The following is a 15,172-nucleotide window of genomic DNA, read 5'->3' as shown; positions in this document are numbered from 1 at the left end:
TTATTATTATTATTATTATTATTATTATTATTATTATTATTATTATTATTTGATGGAATACATACATCCTTCTTTAAGCCTATTTCATTTCCCCAGAAAGGCTTTGGGAAATATACACCTGCTTTGATTTATATTACTCCATTCCCATACATTCTGATTAATTGTTACATCTACACAGGCATTTAAGAGTATCGTAAGATTGTATACATGGTGGGGAAAATATCTTAAATCTGCAACACTACCACAAAACTTGCTTACCTCTGAGTAAAGATACATAGGATCAGGCAATATGTCTAACACTTTCAGACAGGGAACAAATAACAAAGGGTATTTCAATATTCTTCAACAGACCCAAGCACTTATGCTACAAGCACCATGATACTTAATATCACAATTTAGGCAGGGACATCCTGTTATACACTCAGAAACACTGGGTTCCAGCTTTGGCAGGATGCTGCTTCTGCCAATTCTATGCCCCCACCAAACCTATCTCCTAAGCCAGGCAGCACACATCCAAGATTTCCAAAATTCTGCAGATCAGGGTGCTAGGAAACGACAAGTCCAGCACTTTCCAGGTCATGAGGCATATTGAGACAGGCAGTTGGAGAGACCCTACAGAATTCTGTTGCAGCTGCTTGCCTCAATGAGGCCCGCAATGGGAAAACTGCTACAACTTTCACTTCCCAGAACCACATTCTGAAGCACCTTGGAAATGTGGGGTACTGCCTGGCTTAAGGAGTATGATTTTGGGGTCTGTAAAAGCTAGCCATTATTTTTAAAAGTTAAGGAAACACCCCTATCTTACCTTATCTGCTCTAATGTTTTCCTGTTCTGATAGCCAATGATTTGGTGGACAAAAATTCCTTCTTGTGTCTCTAGCTTTCAACATTTTCACTAAATTTGTGATTACCTGTATGAAAGAAATAATTCAATATAAAGTGGTATTGTTAAAAAAAGGCACAAAAGTACACTAAAATGTAAAGGAAGTACGTTTGTGTACAATAATATTTTTATGAATACATTACTGGAGCACAACTACAGTATTCTTATTCTAACGAGATGAGATTGATTAACTGAGAAACTGGCTATAGTTTTCTCATAGTTTTAAGTTTGTTACTTTAAACAACCATTTATTTATTCAGATTACTGAAATCTATTGATAGAGACATTAATAGGAATTTAAGTAAAGTCAAAATAACTAAGGGTTGAAACACACAGACAGGAAGGACGCCCTGGTGGACACACTGCAGCCCCAAGGGACCACAGCAAGAAGTGGAAACAATCTGTCTGTTTTTGGAGCGCCTTAGGTGGCCCTGGCACAACTTCCGCATGGCTTGGGGGTGTGCATCATGTAATCCTCATGCCCCCAAGCTGCTTGGAAACCAGCTTTTTAAGCCTGTCTGCTTGAGGCCTAAAATAATTATTTCCGTTACAATAATTTAGAAAGGAAACCCATTAACTAATGTGACATTCTGAAGCAATGCTAAACCACAAAGAATGAACAAAAACAAGCCTTGGTCATTGTATTACAGAAATGCTCACACACCAGAGTAACTACTATACTCTTCTCTGATACAGCCCCCCAGCTGCAAAATGTATAAGTCTAGAAATTTTAGTCAAAAAATTGACCCCAAAAACCTAGATTGACTTATCCACGGGTCAATGTAAATATTATACCTTCTTATTAAAAAGGGAATCCTTCCCTGGTGAAAGGCAAGAGTGCAATCTGTCCTGGAAGCACTGAGCTCCTTGTACTCTCTTCCACCCAGCCTTTAGTGTGAGCCAATATAGTTATGTCTGCCATAATTTTGTAAGTTCTTTGGTACTGTTTTCCTTTGCTTCATCATTTAGATCCTTTGTTGCATGTCTCTAAGCTTTATCCTCAACTTATCCAAGGGACATATCAAAATCCAGCCTTTGACATATACATGAAGTCAACTTATAGTCGAGCATATGCAGTAGATGACTTCTACTCTGGGACCTTTCAGGTATCAACTAAAAAGTTTTGTTCTACAGTGCATTTGATGAATGTTCTGCTGTGCTGGCATTACCCTTTTATAGGTCTTAGTAAGTCTGCTTATATTCTTATTGGTTGGCAAATATGCAATCTTATTATAGTTTGCAATGGTTGTACTAAATTTAATAATCATAATTTTAGTTAGTTATAACTTTTTTGCTGTTCTGCTTTTCTTAGGACTGGTCATGTTAGAAACCTTTTAGGTGAAAACACAGGCTAAAAGTCTAAAAAAATTAAGCATTGAAATTAGCCACTACAGAAAACTGTTTAGGCTAGTTAAAAGTCCAGAGAATCAGATCAAGACTGGATCATGTTTTCAAATGACATAAACTCTATGCTGATTAAGAGATATGTACTGCATAATTTCTCTGATAACTCTCAAAATCTGATGAGCACTATTTTAACTGTATTCTATTCAATAAGCTCTGCAAAGCTGGTAAGGCATCAAGCATGGCCCTGACAGTAGTCTCGCTGTCCAAGGACCAGCCTAGCTACACACCGAGAGCCCCATAACCAGGAGGATGGTCAGAAGGTGACAAACTGACCACTGTAACTCTGAGGACAATAGAATTGTACAATACTAATTATCTGTATCAATACATATTCCTCAAATCATGGATTTTCAAGTTATTCAAGGTAATGCCTTCATTTATCATCAATTTCAAAGATACTCACATGATAAAACATCATACATGGGATCTCCAAATTTTGCCAACTGGAAATATACCTCAATAATATTCAATGTAGACCAAATCAACCTTACCTACCCCCACTGGGAAGCTACAGTGCTTCATCACAAGATACCGTACCTATCTAAATGGATGCAATACAGCTCAAAAACACAAGATTTGTCAACATATAAAAACAGTGGAGTTCTTTCTGTAGCTTACAGTATGCAAGTGGAAAGACATACAATTAAATAGAATATTGCAATTATATTCTTGAACTGTATAAACCCTTAAGTTTAGCCATGCATTAGAACAATATTCAGCACAATCAAAACTCTCATCGCTGGTAATGTCCATAATGTTCATGCTCATAAGTGAAATGTGTTGTAAAAATCGGGTAAAATGGGTGGGATAGATACTGTTGTAGACTTGTAGAATGAATAAGCATTCCTTAATTAGCCCATCAGGTTAAGTGCAAGCATTAATGGGCCTTTCCTAAAGTCTAGCATGACATCTTTCTCCAAACATGGCCAAGAAGAAAGTTCCATTAGCAATATTAATACAAGCTTAGTTGATCATTTTCATTCAATTAACTTCTTTCAATTAAATAGATAGCTTGACAAAAGCAGTGATAAAAGACCTGAAGGGACAGCTGATGACTCGAACTGAACATTACTGTGCGAGAGGTCGCCGGTATTAAACGGACTGTAAATCTAGCATTCAATTTGGAAAATGCATTTCTTCTGCTTCCACTCCTTTAATGAGTAATTTTAGCTGACTATATATGTTTGCTGCAGAAATTTCATGGCAAGTCAAGCACTTTCTTGAGCAACAGTTATATTTGTGATAAGTTCTATCCCACTTCCTTAGTGTTCCCCAACCTTATGATACTAAGGTGAAACCAAAGTGGATAGAATATTGGTGGTTATTTGAAAATGCTCAAAAGATCACATTGCTGGGCAATATTAGCTGTGAACACTCTCCTAACATACTGTGATTAACAAGCCAGTGGTCTTTTAGGAATATGGGCAGGTATTTTTGAATTCACATACCACTTCCCAAAACGACACACACACACACACACACACACCATGGAGCCAGGAATTCAGTAAGCAAGAACCAGAAGAGCTGCCAAGGACTAGTTATAGCCAGCACAGACTGAAGCATCCAGAGGCCTAGACTTATGTTCATAGAAAGTAATAAAATTTTCAATCACTGAATACTACTTAGGTTTGGACTACAGTCTACATCTAGCTGTACAAGATGTAAACAACAACAGATATGCACTTCTTTCAGAAAAGCAAATCATGTATAGAAAAATGAGCATGTTTGGAGGGTGGAGGATCCTGTGAACTCAATAACCAACAAAATGGATTCTAAAATTTAGAAACACGGGACCAAACAAGCCAGTTCATTTTTCTAAAGAATCTGTCACTACCCCTCTTGGCCCTCTTTGCAGCATTGTTCTGAAGTGCATGAAAATGTAGCTATAATACCTAAATATACCCTAATAGTCATCCTGATGACAATGCCTACCTTAGAATATTCATTCTGCAAGAACAAAAACTTATTTTTAAACTACACAAGACATTCTAGGCGTCATAACATGCTGACCATAAATCAAACATGAATCAGAAATTAATGCTGCACCCACACCACATCAATTTCTCTTGCTTAATCCAAGCTTCTCAAGAAAAACTCCTCTTCAAAGGCATGACTGCATTCATCATTACACTAAGGCTGAAAATAATGCAATTTGACACCGCTTCAACTGTCATGGCTCAATGCTATGGAATCCTGGGATTTTCAGTTTTTTGTGGCACCAGAGCTCTCTGACAGATAAGGCTAAATATCTCATACAACTACAAATCTCAGAATTCGATAGTACTGAGCTCGAGGTGCAAACATGCCCATTGAAAAGAACGGACTCCGCCATGGATAGCAAGGGACAGTTGTATTACAATAAGAGAGGAAAACCACAGAAAAATATTAAAGCATTTAAAGTCAAATAACTATTATCGTGATCAAAGAATTAGATGCTTTCTTGGATTTTAGATCTGCCATCAGCCCAAGCACAAAAGAAAGGAAGACCTGCATTTCTTTTGTCTTGCTCTACAGAAATAAACATTATATCAGGCATTTACCTTAAAGAGTTGAATCCACCGCTTCTGTTCTGCTTGGATACACTGCTGCATTTCTGTGTTTGTGGTGACACCGACACTTCTAAAAGCTGCAATGTATTCTTCACGAACTTCTGGCTTTGTTTCTGGATATGCCAATTTAATTATTCCTAAGCAAGCATCTCGAAGACACCGCGATAGTATTACCAGTTCTTCCAATGTAAAAGGCATCATTGATGATTGTCTTTGGCCTATAACTATGGAAAATACAAAACACAAATTATTCTTGCTCTCTTGGTTGCAAAATGATAAGTCACAATACAAAAACTGATGATTTAAGTCTATGCTATTGAAGATGGTCAGATGTTTGTATCTTTTTTATTCATTGCAGTTCAGAATCAGGTATGCTATTTCACCAACATTAAACCTGAATTTAAAATTTATTTATGGCCACTCTATACAAGCAATGTAGGCTCCAAAACACACTGCAAAAATAATCCAGTTTGAGACAGCTTTAACTGTCCTGGCTCAGTGCTAGGGAATCTTGGGAATTGTAGTCTACTGTGGCATGAGAAGTCTCTGACAGAGAAGTCTAAATCTCTCACAGAACTGAAATTCCCAGAATACCCTAGCATTGAGCCAGGGCAGTTAAAGCAGTCTCAAACTGGATTATTTCTGCAGTGTGTATTGGACCTAAATTGAACAAATTTTCATTGCTGTGCTATTTATGCCAGCTCAAGCAACACATTTTAACTTTAATGATTTGTATAAATTAGGCCTACACGACTTGTAAAGCAATAAACCAAAAGCAGTGTATTTGCCATGTATACTAGTTACATAATTCTACTTTACATCCCACCAGCTTAAGACTGACAAAAGGAGGTAGCTGAGCATATCACTGGTAGGCCACAATATTCGGCTAGTCCTGGGATGAGAATTTGTGACTTGTAGACCACAATTTTGTGGCTTGAAGAGTAGCATAGCTATTGCTCTCTCTCCCCCCAGACACCACCCAGCACCTACACAAACAAGTTTTGGCCAATAAGTTTTTTGGAGAGAAAAAAAAATCCCGAATAGGCCTTTCAACACATTGTGAGTAAAGTATGTCAGTGAGAATCATCTCTCTCTCTCTCTCTCTCTCCCAATAAGATATCCAGGAGTGACCAGATACCATTTCCAGTTGCCAAAAGAGTGGTCACAACAGTACAGCTGTGATCCTCTGGCTCATTCCTATCTAGTGGGCAGCCAGTGGTTTGATGGGTCCCAAGTTATATATGGCTGTTTTAAACTTCTGGAGTCTACACCCAGGTCATAATTACTTCTGCCTAATTTTCAGAGAGTAGTACTGTATAAATGGAAAGGGAGGAAATGGAAAGGGAGGAAAATGTAGAGGTGAATGAACTGGAGAATAATTCATAACAGTGTAAGCATCAGGGGTTGTTTTTAATGTATATAATTCCAGGGAAGCAAAAATATTACTTGGTTTTCATAGCATAGTCAGTATTGACACAGTCAAGAGTAGCAACAGCAATAGCAAGTACATTTCTATGCTGCTTATCAGTGCACTTAAGCACTCTCTAAGCAGTTTACAATGTGTAAGCTAATTGCCCCCACACGCTGGGTATTCATTTTAGCTACCTATGGAAGGATGCAAGGCTGAGTGGACCTTGGAGTCCTGCCTGGGATCACACTCACAATCTTGTGGCTATGAATGGCTACAGTACTTGCCTTTAACCACTGCAACACCAGGGCTCCTTCATTCTAAATTTCCAGTCTGAGACATTTATGAGCATACAGAGAATAATAATCTTCTGTTAACACTATTACTAATTTTATGGGGAAACAATACTCTAGACAAAATGAAGAGGATAAAGTTCTTACCTTCTATAGGATCACCAAAGAATTCGTTATCATGTATAGAAATAAGCGAGTGGCTAAACAAGGAGCTGAAAAGGTAAAAGAGAGGGATGATCCGACTAGAATCTTCTAAAGACATAGGTGAGCCACGTGATATCACCTGAAGGAGGGGCACCATCGACCTTGACAGAACAAAAGATACAGAACTGTGATCAATTTAGACATATGATGGTGGGGGAAGAGACTTACGGTGCTGGATTTTTTTAATGTCCCAGTATGGAAGAAATAAAAAGTTATACAATATTATCCATTAGAACAAAAATATTTAAAATACTTAAAATGAATCTTACATAAGTTATATTCACAAATAGTTTATCCTGAAGCACTGTTTCTAGTGAAATAATTCATGTATTTTATATGTCTGTTTATATTGCATATATTGTTCTCAGGTCAGTTAGTACGCAACTTTATCTGGATCCAAAACTTCCTGCATAAGAGTGAAATAAACGGGCAGCTTATAGCAGCATCTTGCCTCTCCAGCCATGATCAGGGCCTGATTGGCATGGGTCCACAGTGACCAAACAGCACACTTCTGAAGCTGGTCACTCCCGCAGCCCCAAACAAGCCGCCGGCAAGGAACTGATTTTTACCATCCTTTTCGCCAGCAGCTTCGAGCCACCTTCGGTGACTTCAGAGCAACTTCTGGCCGCTCCGGGGGCATGCGTCATCTGCACGTCACGCCCCTGAAGTGGCTGGAATCCACCCCTTTTGGCCCATCTGTTTTGGGTCTAAGGCACTGAAACTACCAATAGCCATTTTTGAATGACTAATGTAACAATTCATATGAGGTTTTACCTTAAATACCACATTGTAACTGGTAAAATGAAATGCATTGAAGTTGAGCCATATGGAAAACAGGTTATGATGGCAATTTCTGAGCCCGATTGGTAATTATATAGATCTGAGAAAACCATTAGTTGGCATTTATTAAACCAAAATATGTTGAGAAAATAATAATAATTCCATTTCAACTTGTTCAAATCAAATTTGGCCAATATATGCTGTTGCTACTTTACAGCTGAATGGTAAAAGGGCTGTCATCAGTTAAATTAATTTTAGCTGTTTAAGTAAGAAAATTTTATAATTATAAAGTCTTAAATATTTAAGAAGAACCTAATATTTTGTAACCGCTCTACAGATAACTGAAAGATCGTCTCTTGCTCATAGTTTCACAAACGAATAAGCACAACACAAAATAAATCAAAAATGAGGAAAGCAAGCATCAGAGGAGCAGTTCCCACTCTAGCTAATGGCTGGAGAGAAGGTGGTCTTCACCTTGCTAGTCTGTTATTTCAGTAAGACAATGCGTGTAATTTCTGACTATCTCTTTTTCTACTGGCTGTGGGAACACAGGTATCATCCCTCTCAAGAATATCATTTAATCACAGCATGCACAGTGCTTCCCTCTACAAATCCACATCCACACACTATCAGTACGGGGGGGGGGGATTGCTTTTCTTCTTCCATTCAGCAAAAGACCGTGTCCACACACAATAAATAGGGATCACAATGCCCATCCAAATTAAAGACAGAAACAGAAAAATACATACACAGGAATGCAACGTTCTAAATTATCTGAATAATATGAAAATAAAATCTTACAAGAGCCTTACCAAAAAATCTGCCAGATGTATTTGTATTATACAGTATATGTTTTAAAGATTAAGATTTAAAGATTCCAAAAAGATAAAAGAACAAAACAACAACAAGAATAACAGCAAAACAAATCCAGCATAATCACCATACACCTCTATCTGCCAGTCAAAAACAATCATATCAAATAAGTAATTTGGATGATCCCATTCAACCATCAGGGCTGCCAAGCAAGCATGATCCCACGGATAGAGGAAATAGGACCCGCCAAGCAGACACCACTGCCCTGAGTGACACAGCACAATCCCCCACAAAGTCATGTATAATAATCTGTATATGCTCCTATAAAATTAATACTAAGTAGTTTTTAAAAATGTGCACACAGAATTGGCTCATACAAGAAAGAGAGAGTATATCTTAACAGGGTTCTTTGCACATTCAGCTTGCATTGCTACTCAAATAAAAGGTAATTTGAAAAATTAAATCTGCACTTCATTTAATAGCAAGCACCTTTTAGTCAATCAGAATGTGTTTTAATTAATTAAATGCTGCAGCTCTACTAATTGATAATTGTCACAGCTTAGTTTGAGGTAATTTTACAACTCCTCTCCCATTTATTCCCATAACATTGTTTCACTCTACATAGTACATGCTTCTCTATATATATTTAGATTTTTAATGAGAGTAATACTTACCCAGTGATCATTCGTGTTGTCATTGAGGAGATTAAATACCAAAGATGCCTCAAGAACCTTGCATTAAAAGCTAAGCTGTATAGGAGTCTAAAGCAGAAAACAGAAAAGAAAGCAAAAAGAAAAAGTGACATCAGATAAAACATGACACATGCCTGTTAACTTTTCTTTAAATATTTATTGAGAAGCAACAATCACATATTATTTTCAATATTAGTCAACTAGTATAATTATGAACCAAAGTAAACAGCTTTTAAAAGTAAAAGTGTCCATTTATCATGCTAAAACTAATCAGAGGTTAACCTGTTCTTTCATGTTTTGCCAGTCATAACTGACTTATTCCACATTTGCTTAGATTTATAAGCCTAGAGTTACTTTAAGAAAGTAGTAAACTTTTAATTATGAAGCGAATACTAGAAGAAAACTCAGGTAATGGAAACACCTCCTAACAATATTTAGGTTTCTAACTTTTTTAAAATTGTTAATTTTCTACTACTGTGTGATGATTTAAAATTTAGAAACTTCATACATCCTTTAAATCTGATTATTTACGTGTATGTTCTCAAGACATATTATTGCAAATCAAAGCATCACTCTTGTCTGCAATTCTAGATTTGTAACTAACAGTTTCTATTTGTATTAATTTTGCTTCACAATAAATAATGCTGTAAAAATATGCACCTCACCTTTGGAACTTCCTGCCCTGAGCAATTTATCAAGCCACCTTCACCAAGGCATTTAAGTGACAAATACATCTTTATTTTCTCTTCCTTATAACAGTAAGAGAGTATATTAACTATTTTATCACTGGCTGCTAGGTCTGTTCTAGTATTATTACAACTATTTACCATTTGTAATTTAAATATGTTTATTGTTTTAATTCCTCAGAGTCTTGAATTGAGATAGAGAATACAAATATTTAACATTCTTTTAAAAAAAAAACCACATGGAATGGTAGGTCCCCCCCCCAACTAGGGTTGCAAAAAGCCTCCATAGTATTTTTCTTATCTATTTTACATTTCTGAAATCAAAGGATCATGTAGCTCAGTCCCTTTGCACAAAACAGTCATTTTATATGAACTCTACTGCTTCTTTAAGCAGGCATCTAATTGTTCACAAAGGGTGTGTGATTTATATGTATTTGGAAGAAGGGTATTTTGCCAAATTCTTTCTGGTGCAAGGAGGGAGATTAAATGACCCATTAAGCTTTATTTAGCTGAAGCGCTGCTATAAGTTAATTAGTTAAAGGCAAGATTTTCAGTCTAGGTCATAAATTGGGCTCAGTTTCCCACTGAGACCATTTAAGTTAATGAAGAGAATACAATAGAATGAGACAGGCACATACAGTTGGATAAAGGTCAATACAGCAGGGCAGCATATTTTGACACTTCTTTTAAACAGGGAGGTGTCACAGGTAGAAGGTAACAGATGTGACTGCAATTACATGAGATTAAGTGAGCCACTAAGCACAATTGTAGATGAATATTACTCTTCTGCTAATGCCCATCTGGGACTTCTTCCATGAACAAACAGGCAAAAAACACTCTAGATATTTTAATTACATACAATAGCGTGGAGATTTTCCCAAGAAGGTTTTTTTTCCAGGTACAAAGTGTAATTTCATGACACATTCTGAAATGTTTTCAAGGTGAAAGTCATTTTATATGAAGCACAACTGTTCCTTGGGGATGTCCTTTAAATAGTTTTTACCAAATCCTTGGAAGTAGATTTCTTACAATTCCTTTCAATATCCTAGAGTCCCATCTGCCCATTGTGAAACAAATTAACAGAAGAATCACAAGTGTATTAACAGGCATCAGACAGGCATCAAATTTAATTATACAGGAGACATGTAATGGTAAAGATGCAAAATCTTAACAGCCAAAATAAAGCTGCTTCGAGTCACAGTGGAGGTATGGTGATTCAATGATGCATGCGTCCTAAGAGTCCAGAAGTCACACCAAAGCCCACTCCAGCCCCTAAGGGACTGGAGCATGGCCTTTGGTGTGGCTCCTGGACTCTTAGGACGCATGCATCATTGAACCACCATACCTCCACTGTGACTCGAAGCAGCTTTATTTTGGCTGTCTGTAACAGGCCTCAGTCTCCTGGAATAAGAGGGGCCAATAAAAATGGTAATATCATTAAATGCAGCATAGAATATTGCAAAGCAGGTGAAGCATTGTTAGAAGAGGGCACAACTGTTAAGTATTAACAAGATAAATAGATCCCCATGTCCTTACTTGTGAACACAGCAAGGTGGCAGCAAAGACAGAAGGGGCACTGAAGTCAACAATTGGCAGTACATAGCTGTATCACACTATGGCCCTCCTGAGAGCAGTAATGCTTACAGATGTCTGTTCCTAGAAAAATTAGGCATTGTAGCTAGCATGGTCTAATGGTTTGAGCGTTGGACTAGGACACTGGAAGACCAGGGTACAAATCCTGGGGCAGTCATGGAAATCCACTGATCGACCTTGGGCAAGTCACACTCTATTAGCCTCAGAAGATGGCAATGGCAAGCCACATCTGAAGAAACCTGCCAAGAAAACCCTATGATATGTTTGCCTTAGGAGTTGCCTTAAGTCGGAAATGACTAGAAGGCATGCAACAACAAAACAAATGAACAGGGTAGAAATTACAGTGGGCCCTTGGTATCTGCTGGGATTTGGTTCCAGGACCCTTTCAAGCCATGGATGATTGAATCTGTAGATAAATAATTTGTGGATATGGAGGGCTGACCGTATTCTCACATTGACAAATGTATCATTTCAGAAAACAAAATTCCATGCCTTGAGACAATTAGTAACTCGCACAAGCAAATGTGTTAGCATAGTTTCATTTCTTCATTATAGTTGCTCTTTAACAGCATAAACAATTTCTCTAATATGTCTCTGAGGAAGTCAACTTTAGTTTAAAAACACTCAAGCTGCTAACTTCTTTCTTTCAGTTAGTCTCAAAGGTGCTACAAGATCTCTCTACATCTCTAATACATATACCTACACAGACAAACACACCTTAAGGCTGTTCTATACAGGAAAAGCAGGCTATTCTCAGTGCAGCTCCTGAGTACACTATATGCCTTCCCCCAACCTATGCTTATACAGGTACAAGATAACAAGGTAAGAATTGGCAAGCCTCAATCAGAAAATGTGGATACAATGTAAAGATATATACTTCATTCTTTCTGTCATGTTCTTTAGAGGCACCTTTGCTTTCTGCATAAGCAGTAAACATATTGTGTCAAATTATACCAAAGAACAGAGGTTTTCCAAAAACAGTGATTAAGACAGAATTTTGATTTGGGGGGAGGAGGGAAAACAAACTTCCCAGAAATTTATCAAGAAATCAGTATGTGGCTCTAACATATAACACCGATCTTCAACTAACCAGTCACAATCCAAGCTAGGATGGAGTGTTGTGTGCCTTCACGTTGCTTCCGCCTTATGGTGGAACCATAAGGTGAACCTACCACAGGGTTTTCTTGGCAAGATCTGTTGGGAGAAGGGTTGACTTTGCCTTCTTCTGAGGCTAAGAGAGTGTGATTTGCCCAGTGGGTTTCCATGGCTGAATGGGGATTTGAAGCCAGAGTCCAACACTCAAACCACTACTACTCTCACATCAATAATACAATTTTTTGTATAGGATGTTTCCCCTCAAATGTGACAAAAGGAGTGGCCATGAAAGGAGAATGTGTGTGTGCATGTGCATGCCTTCAAGCCACCAACCAATTTATGGTAACCCCAGGAATTTCTCAGGGTTTTCTTAGGCATGGAATAATCAAAGGTAGTTTTGCCAGTTCCTTCCTCTGAAGTATAGCCTTCAGCATCTGATGTTCACTGGCAGCCTCCCATCCAAGCACAAAGCAGAGCTAAAAATGCTTAGCTTCCCAGATCAGACAGGTGCCTTTAGGGTATTTAGGCAGTATATGGCATCATTATTTTTATTTATTGAATAAATGATTAGTTTTCACAGGTATGCACATTCTGCTTGCCAAGAAGCACTTGCCAGAGCTGCCTGCTTTGCCTCCCTACCAAGATGAAAGAGACAAGGAAGTGGATCCATTGTTGTAGGACTGTGTTAGAGGTGAACCAGACTGCCACTTTAATACACACACATACAAAATATCAATTAAGTTAATCATTTGCCTAATCTGGAAGCAAACCCAGTAAATTCCTACAAAGAATTGTGGAATGTTTAGAACATCTCCTTGGAGGAAATAGGGAGTATAGTTACCCAATTAAGGCTATAGAGACCTCACTAATTAAGAACCTTTCCTATACAGTTCGCCAATAAACCACAAGTCAAAGCAATGGTCCATTTAAATCCCTGTAATTACGATTCAAAGCAACAAATCAGTTGCAATAAAGACAGGCATACCAATTCAGCCTCTACTATGATCTCCAGATCTCACATCCTGCTCTAATGCAATTAGCTGACAAAGAACTAATTACCCTAATCAAGTGATCACTGTTTCACTGACATCTTACTTCCTTCAACAGCTATAAACACCAGTAGGTTAAACAGGCAGTGCCGATTAGTTTTCTTTACCACTGTTTACAAAACAGTTTGAACTAATTGTGTTTTACAGCATTCCAAAAATAACAGATGCATTTCTTCTCTGTAACTTTGTGTTATTCACTCGTCAATTCCCCAGTTCTGAGGCCTTTAAAATTATCAGGGCATAGCTGCACCATGAATATGTTTAAGTCACATGTATACAAGTTACCCAATATCATTTCCCTCATTTCTTACACATTTCAGTATTTTATGGAAACTCGTTTTCTATTTAAAATTTCACTCCTTCTAACAAAACTCTCAGCTAGCCTTTTTAATATGAAGATTGTCATTTTATACTTTTTTTGTGTGTGAACAGCTATCATCTCCCTTGCAATGCTATTATCAGTACTATTTTTGAAACTAACCCAAATGTTGTAGTCTACGTTCTCTAATATCTAATCTCTGCTCCAGCTCACAAATAAGTAACTGCATAGTTATTTGGATCCCAACTGAAATACAGTGCTCCCTCGGGTTACGAAATTAATTTGTTCCGCGGCCGCTTTCGTAACCCGAAAAGCCTTCGCAAGCCGAAAACCCATAGGCGCTAATGGGGAAAAGCCGCGATTTCGTGTGAAATAGCGCCGAAAAGCACCAAAAAAATTTTCGTAACCCGAAAAAACATTCGTAACCCGGAACAGTTATTTCCTATGGGATTTTTTCGTATCCCGGAAATTTCGTAACCTGGGTATTTCGTATCCCGAGGTACCACTGTACCTATAAATCTCCATCTTCCCCTCTATAATAAAAAATGTAACTTGAAATTTTTGGGAAGTCTGTAGCACTACGATTTTACATGAATACAAACAGACCATTCTAAAGAAACCAAGGAAAGACTTAATCTAAGAGGTATGCACTTGTCTATTATATGTCAGTAATACAATTCATTATAAACAGATAGTGAGATAAACTTCACTACCACTGTTACACAAATGGTTTGGACAGTTTGGGATAAACAGGTGCAGTCTATGGCTTCTGATGTAAGAAAAGAATTAGTTTAGCCAACATAGACAAGAAGGCTATTAAATCAAGAAAAGGGAATCACGTGGTTCACCAAATGTTGTTCTATAGTCCCAGCCACTGTAGCTGACATAGCCAATGGTGAAGAATGCTGAGAGATGCAGTCCATATATCTGGACACCTTCATGATTCCTGGCTGTAATATAAATTCCTAAATAAAACTGGGTGGTTTACATATACCAGTATAACCAGCCAGTCATCACTAACAAAGCACCATACATATTTTTGACTTAACCTCCAATGTCCTTTAGCATTGACATGATAGATGGTGTGCAAAATGCACAAAACTTTTACACTTGCCTGACTTTTGGCACCATCATTCGGTGCTGCACCATTAGTGTGTGGCAGATAGAAGCCATTAGAGTAAAGACTTCTTCACTAGCTGAATCTCTCCAAACCATATTTAACAGAGTGTTTGTCTGCTGTTTAGTATCCAACTTTGAAAGACATTCATCTGTTATATACTGGACTGATATTCTTCCATCCCCCTGTAAGAGAAAAAGAGGTTGTACATTTCAAAAATAATTACAAAATTAGTTAATTACTGAAAAATATTTTACCATGGACTTTAAATTTTTCATTAAGCAT

At 37.6% G+C, this 15,172-nt stretch overlaps 1 protein-coding gene across 3 annotated transcripts in view; it reads right to left on the bottom strand.

The window, feature by feature from the left end:
• The window catches only part of UBE3C (ubiquitin protein ligase E3C), a 74,638-nt gene that overhangs the window by 38,555 nt on the left and 20,911 nt on the right, over nucleotides 1–15,172 (bottom strand). For all 3 annotated transcript variants that reach the window (XR_006104575.1, XM_042474244.1, XM_042474243.1), the window contains exons 10-14: nucleotides 14,885–15,072; nucleotides 9,011–9,097; nucleotides 6,687–6,844; nucleotides 4,830–5,062; nucleotides 806–910 (exon numbers count right to left, since the gene is read on the bottom strand). Coding sequence is in view for 2 of the 3 variants with exons in the window: in XM_042474244.1 (XP_042330178.1) it covers nucleotides 806–910; nucleotides 4,830–5,062; nucleotides 6,687–6,844; nucleotides 9,011–9,097; nucleotides 14,885–15,072 (771 nt within the window). In the remaining variant the exon portion in view is untranslated. The remainder of the gene's footprint in view (nucleotides 1–805; nucleotides 911–4,829; nucleotides 5,063–6,686; nucleotides 6,845–9,010; nucleotides 9,098–14,884; nucleotides 15,073–15,172) is intronic.

The sequence above is a fragment of the Sceloporus undulatus genome, chromosome 6, assembly GCF_019175285.1.
Source record: "Sceloporus undulatus isolate JIND9_A2432 ecotype Alabama chromosome 6, SceUnd_v1.1, whole genome shotgun sequence".
NCBI lineage: Eukaryota > Metazoa > Chordata > Lepidosauria > Squamata > Phrynosomatidae > Sceloporus > Sceloporus undulatus.
Note: the sequence above shows the minus strand (reverse complement) of the source record. Positions and strands in the feature narration are given on the sequence as shown.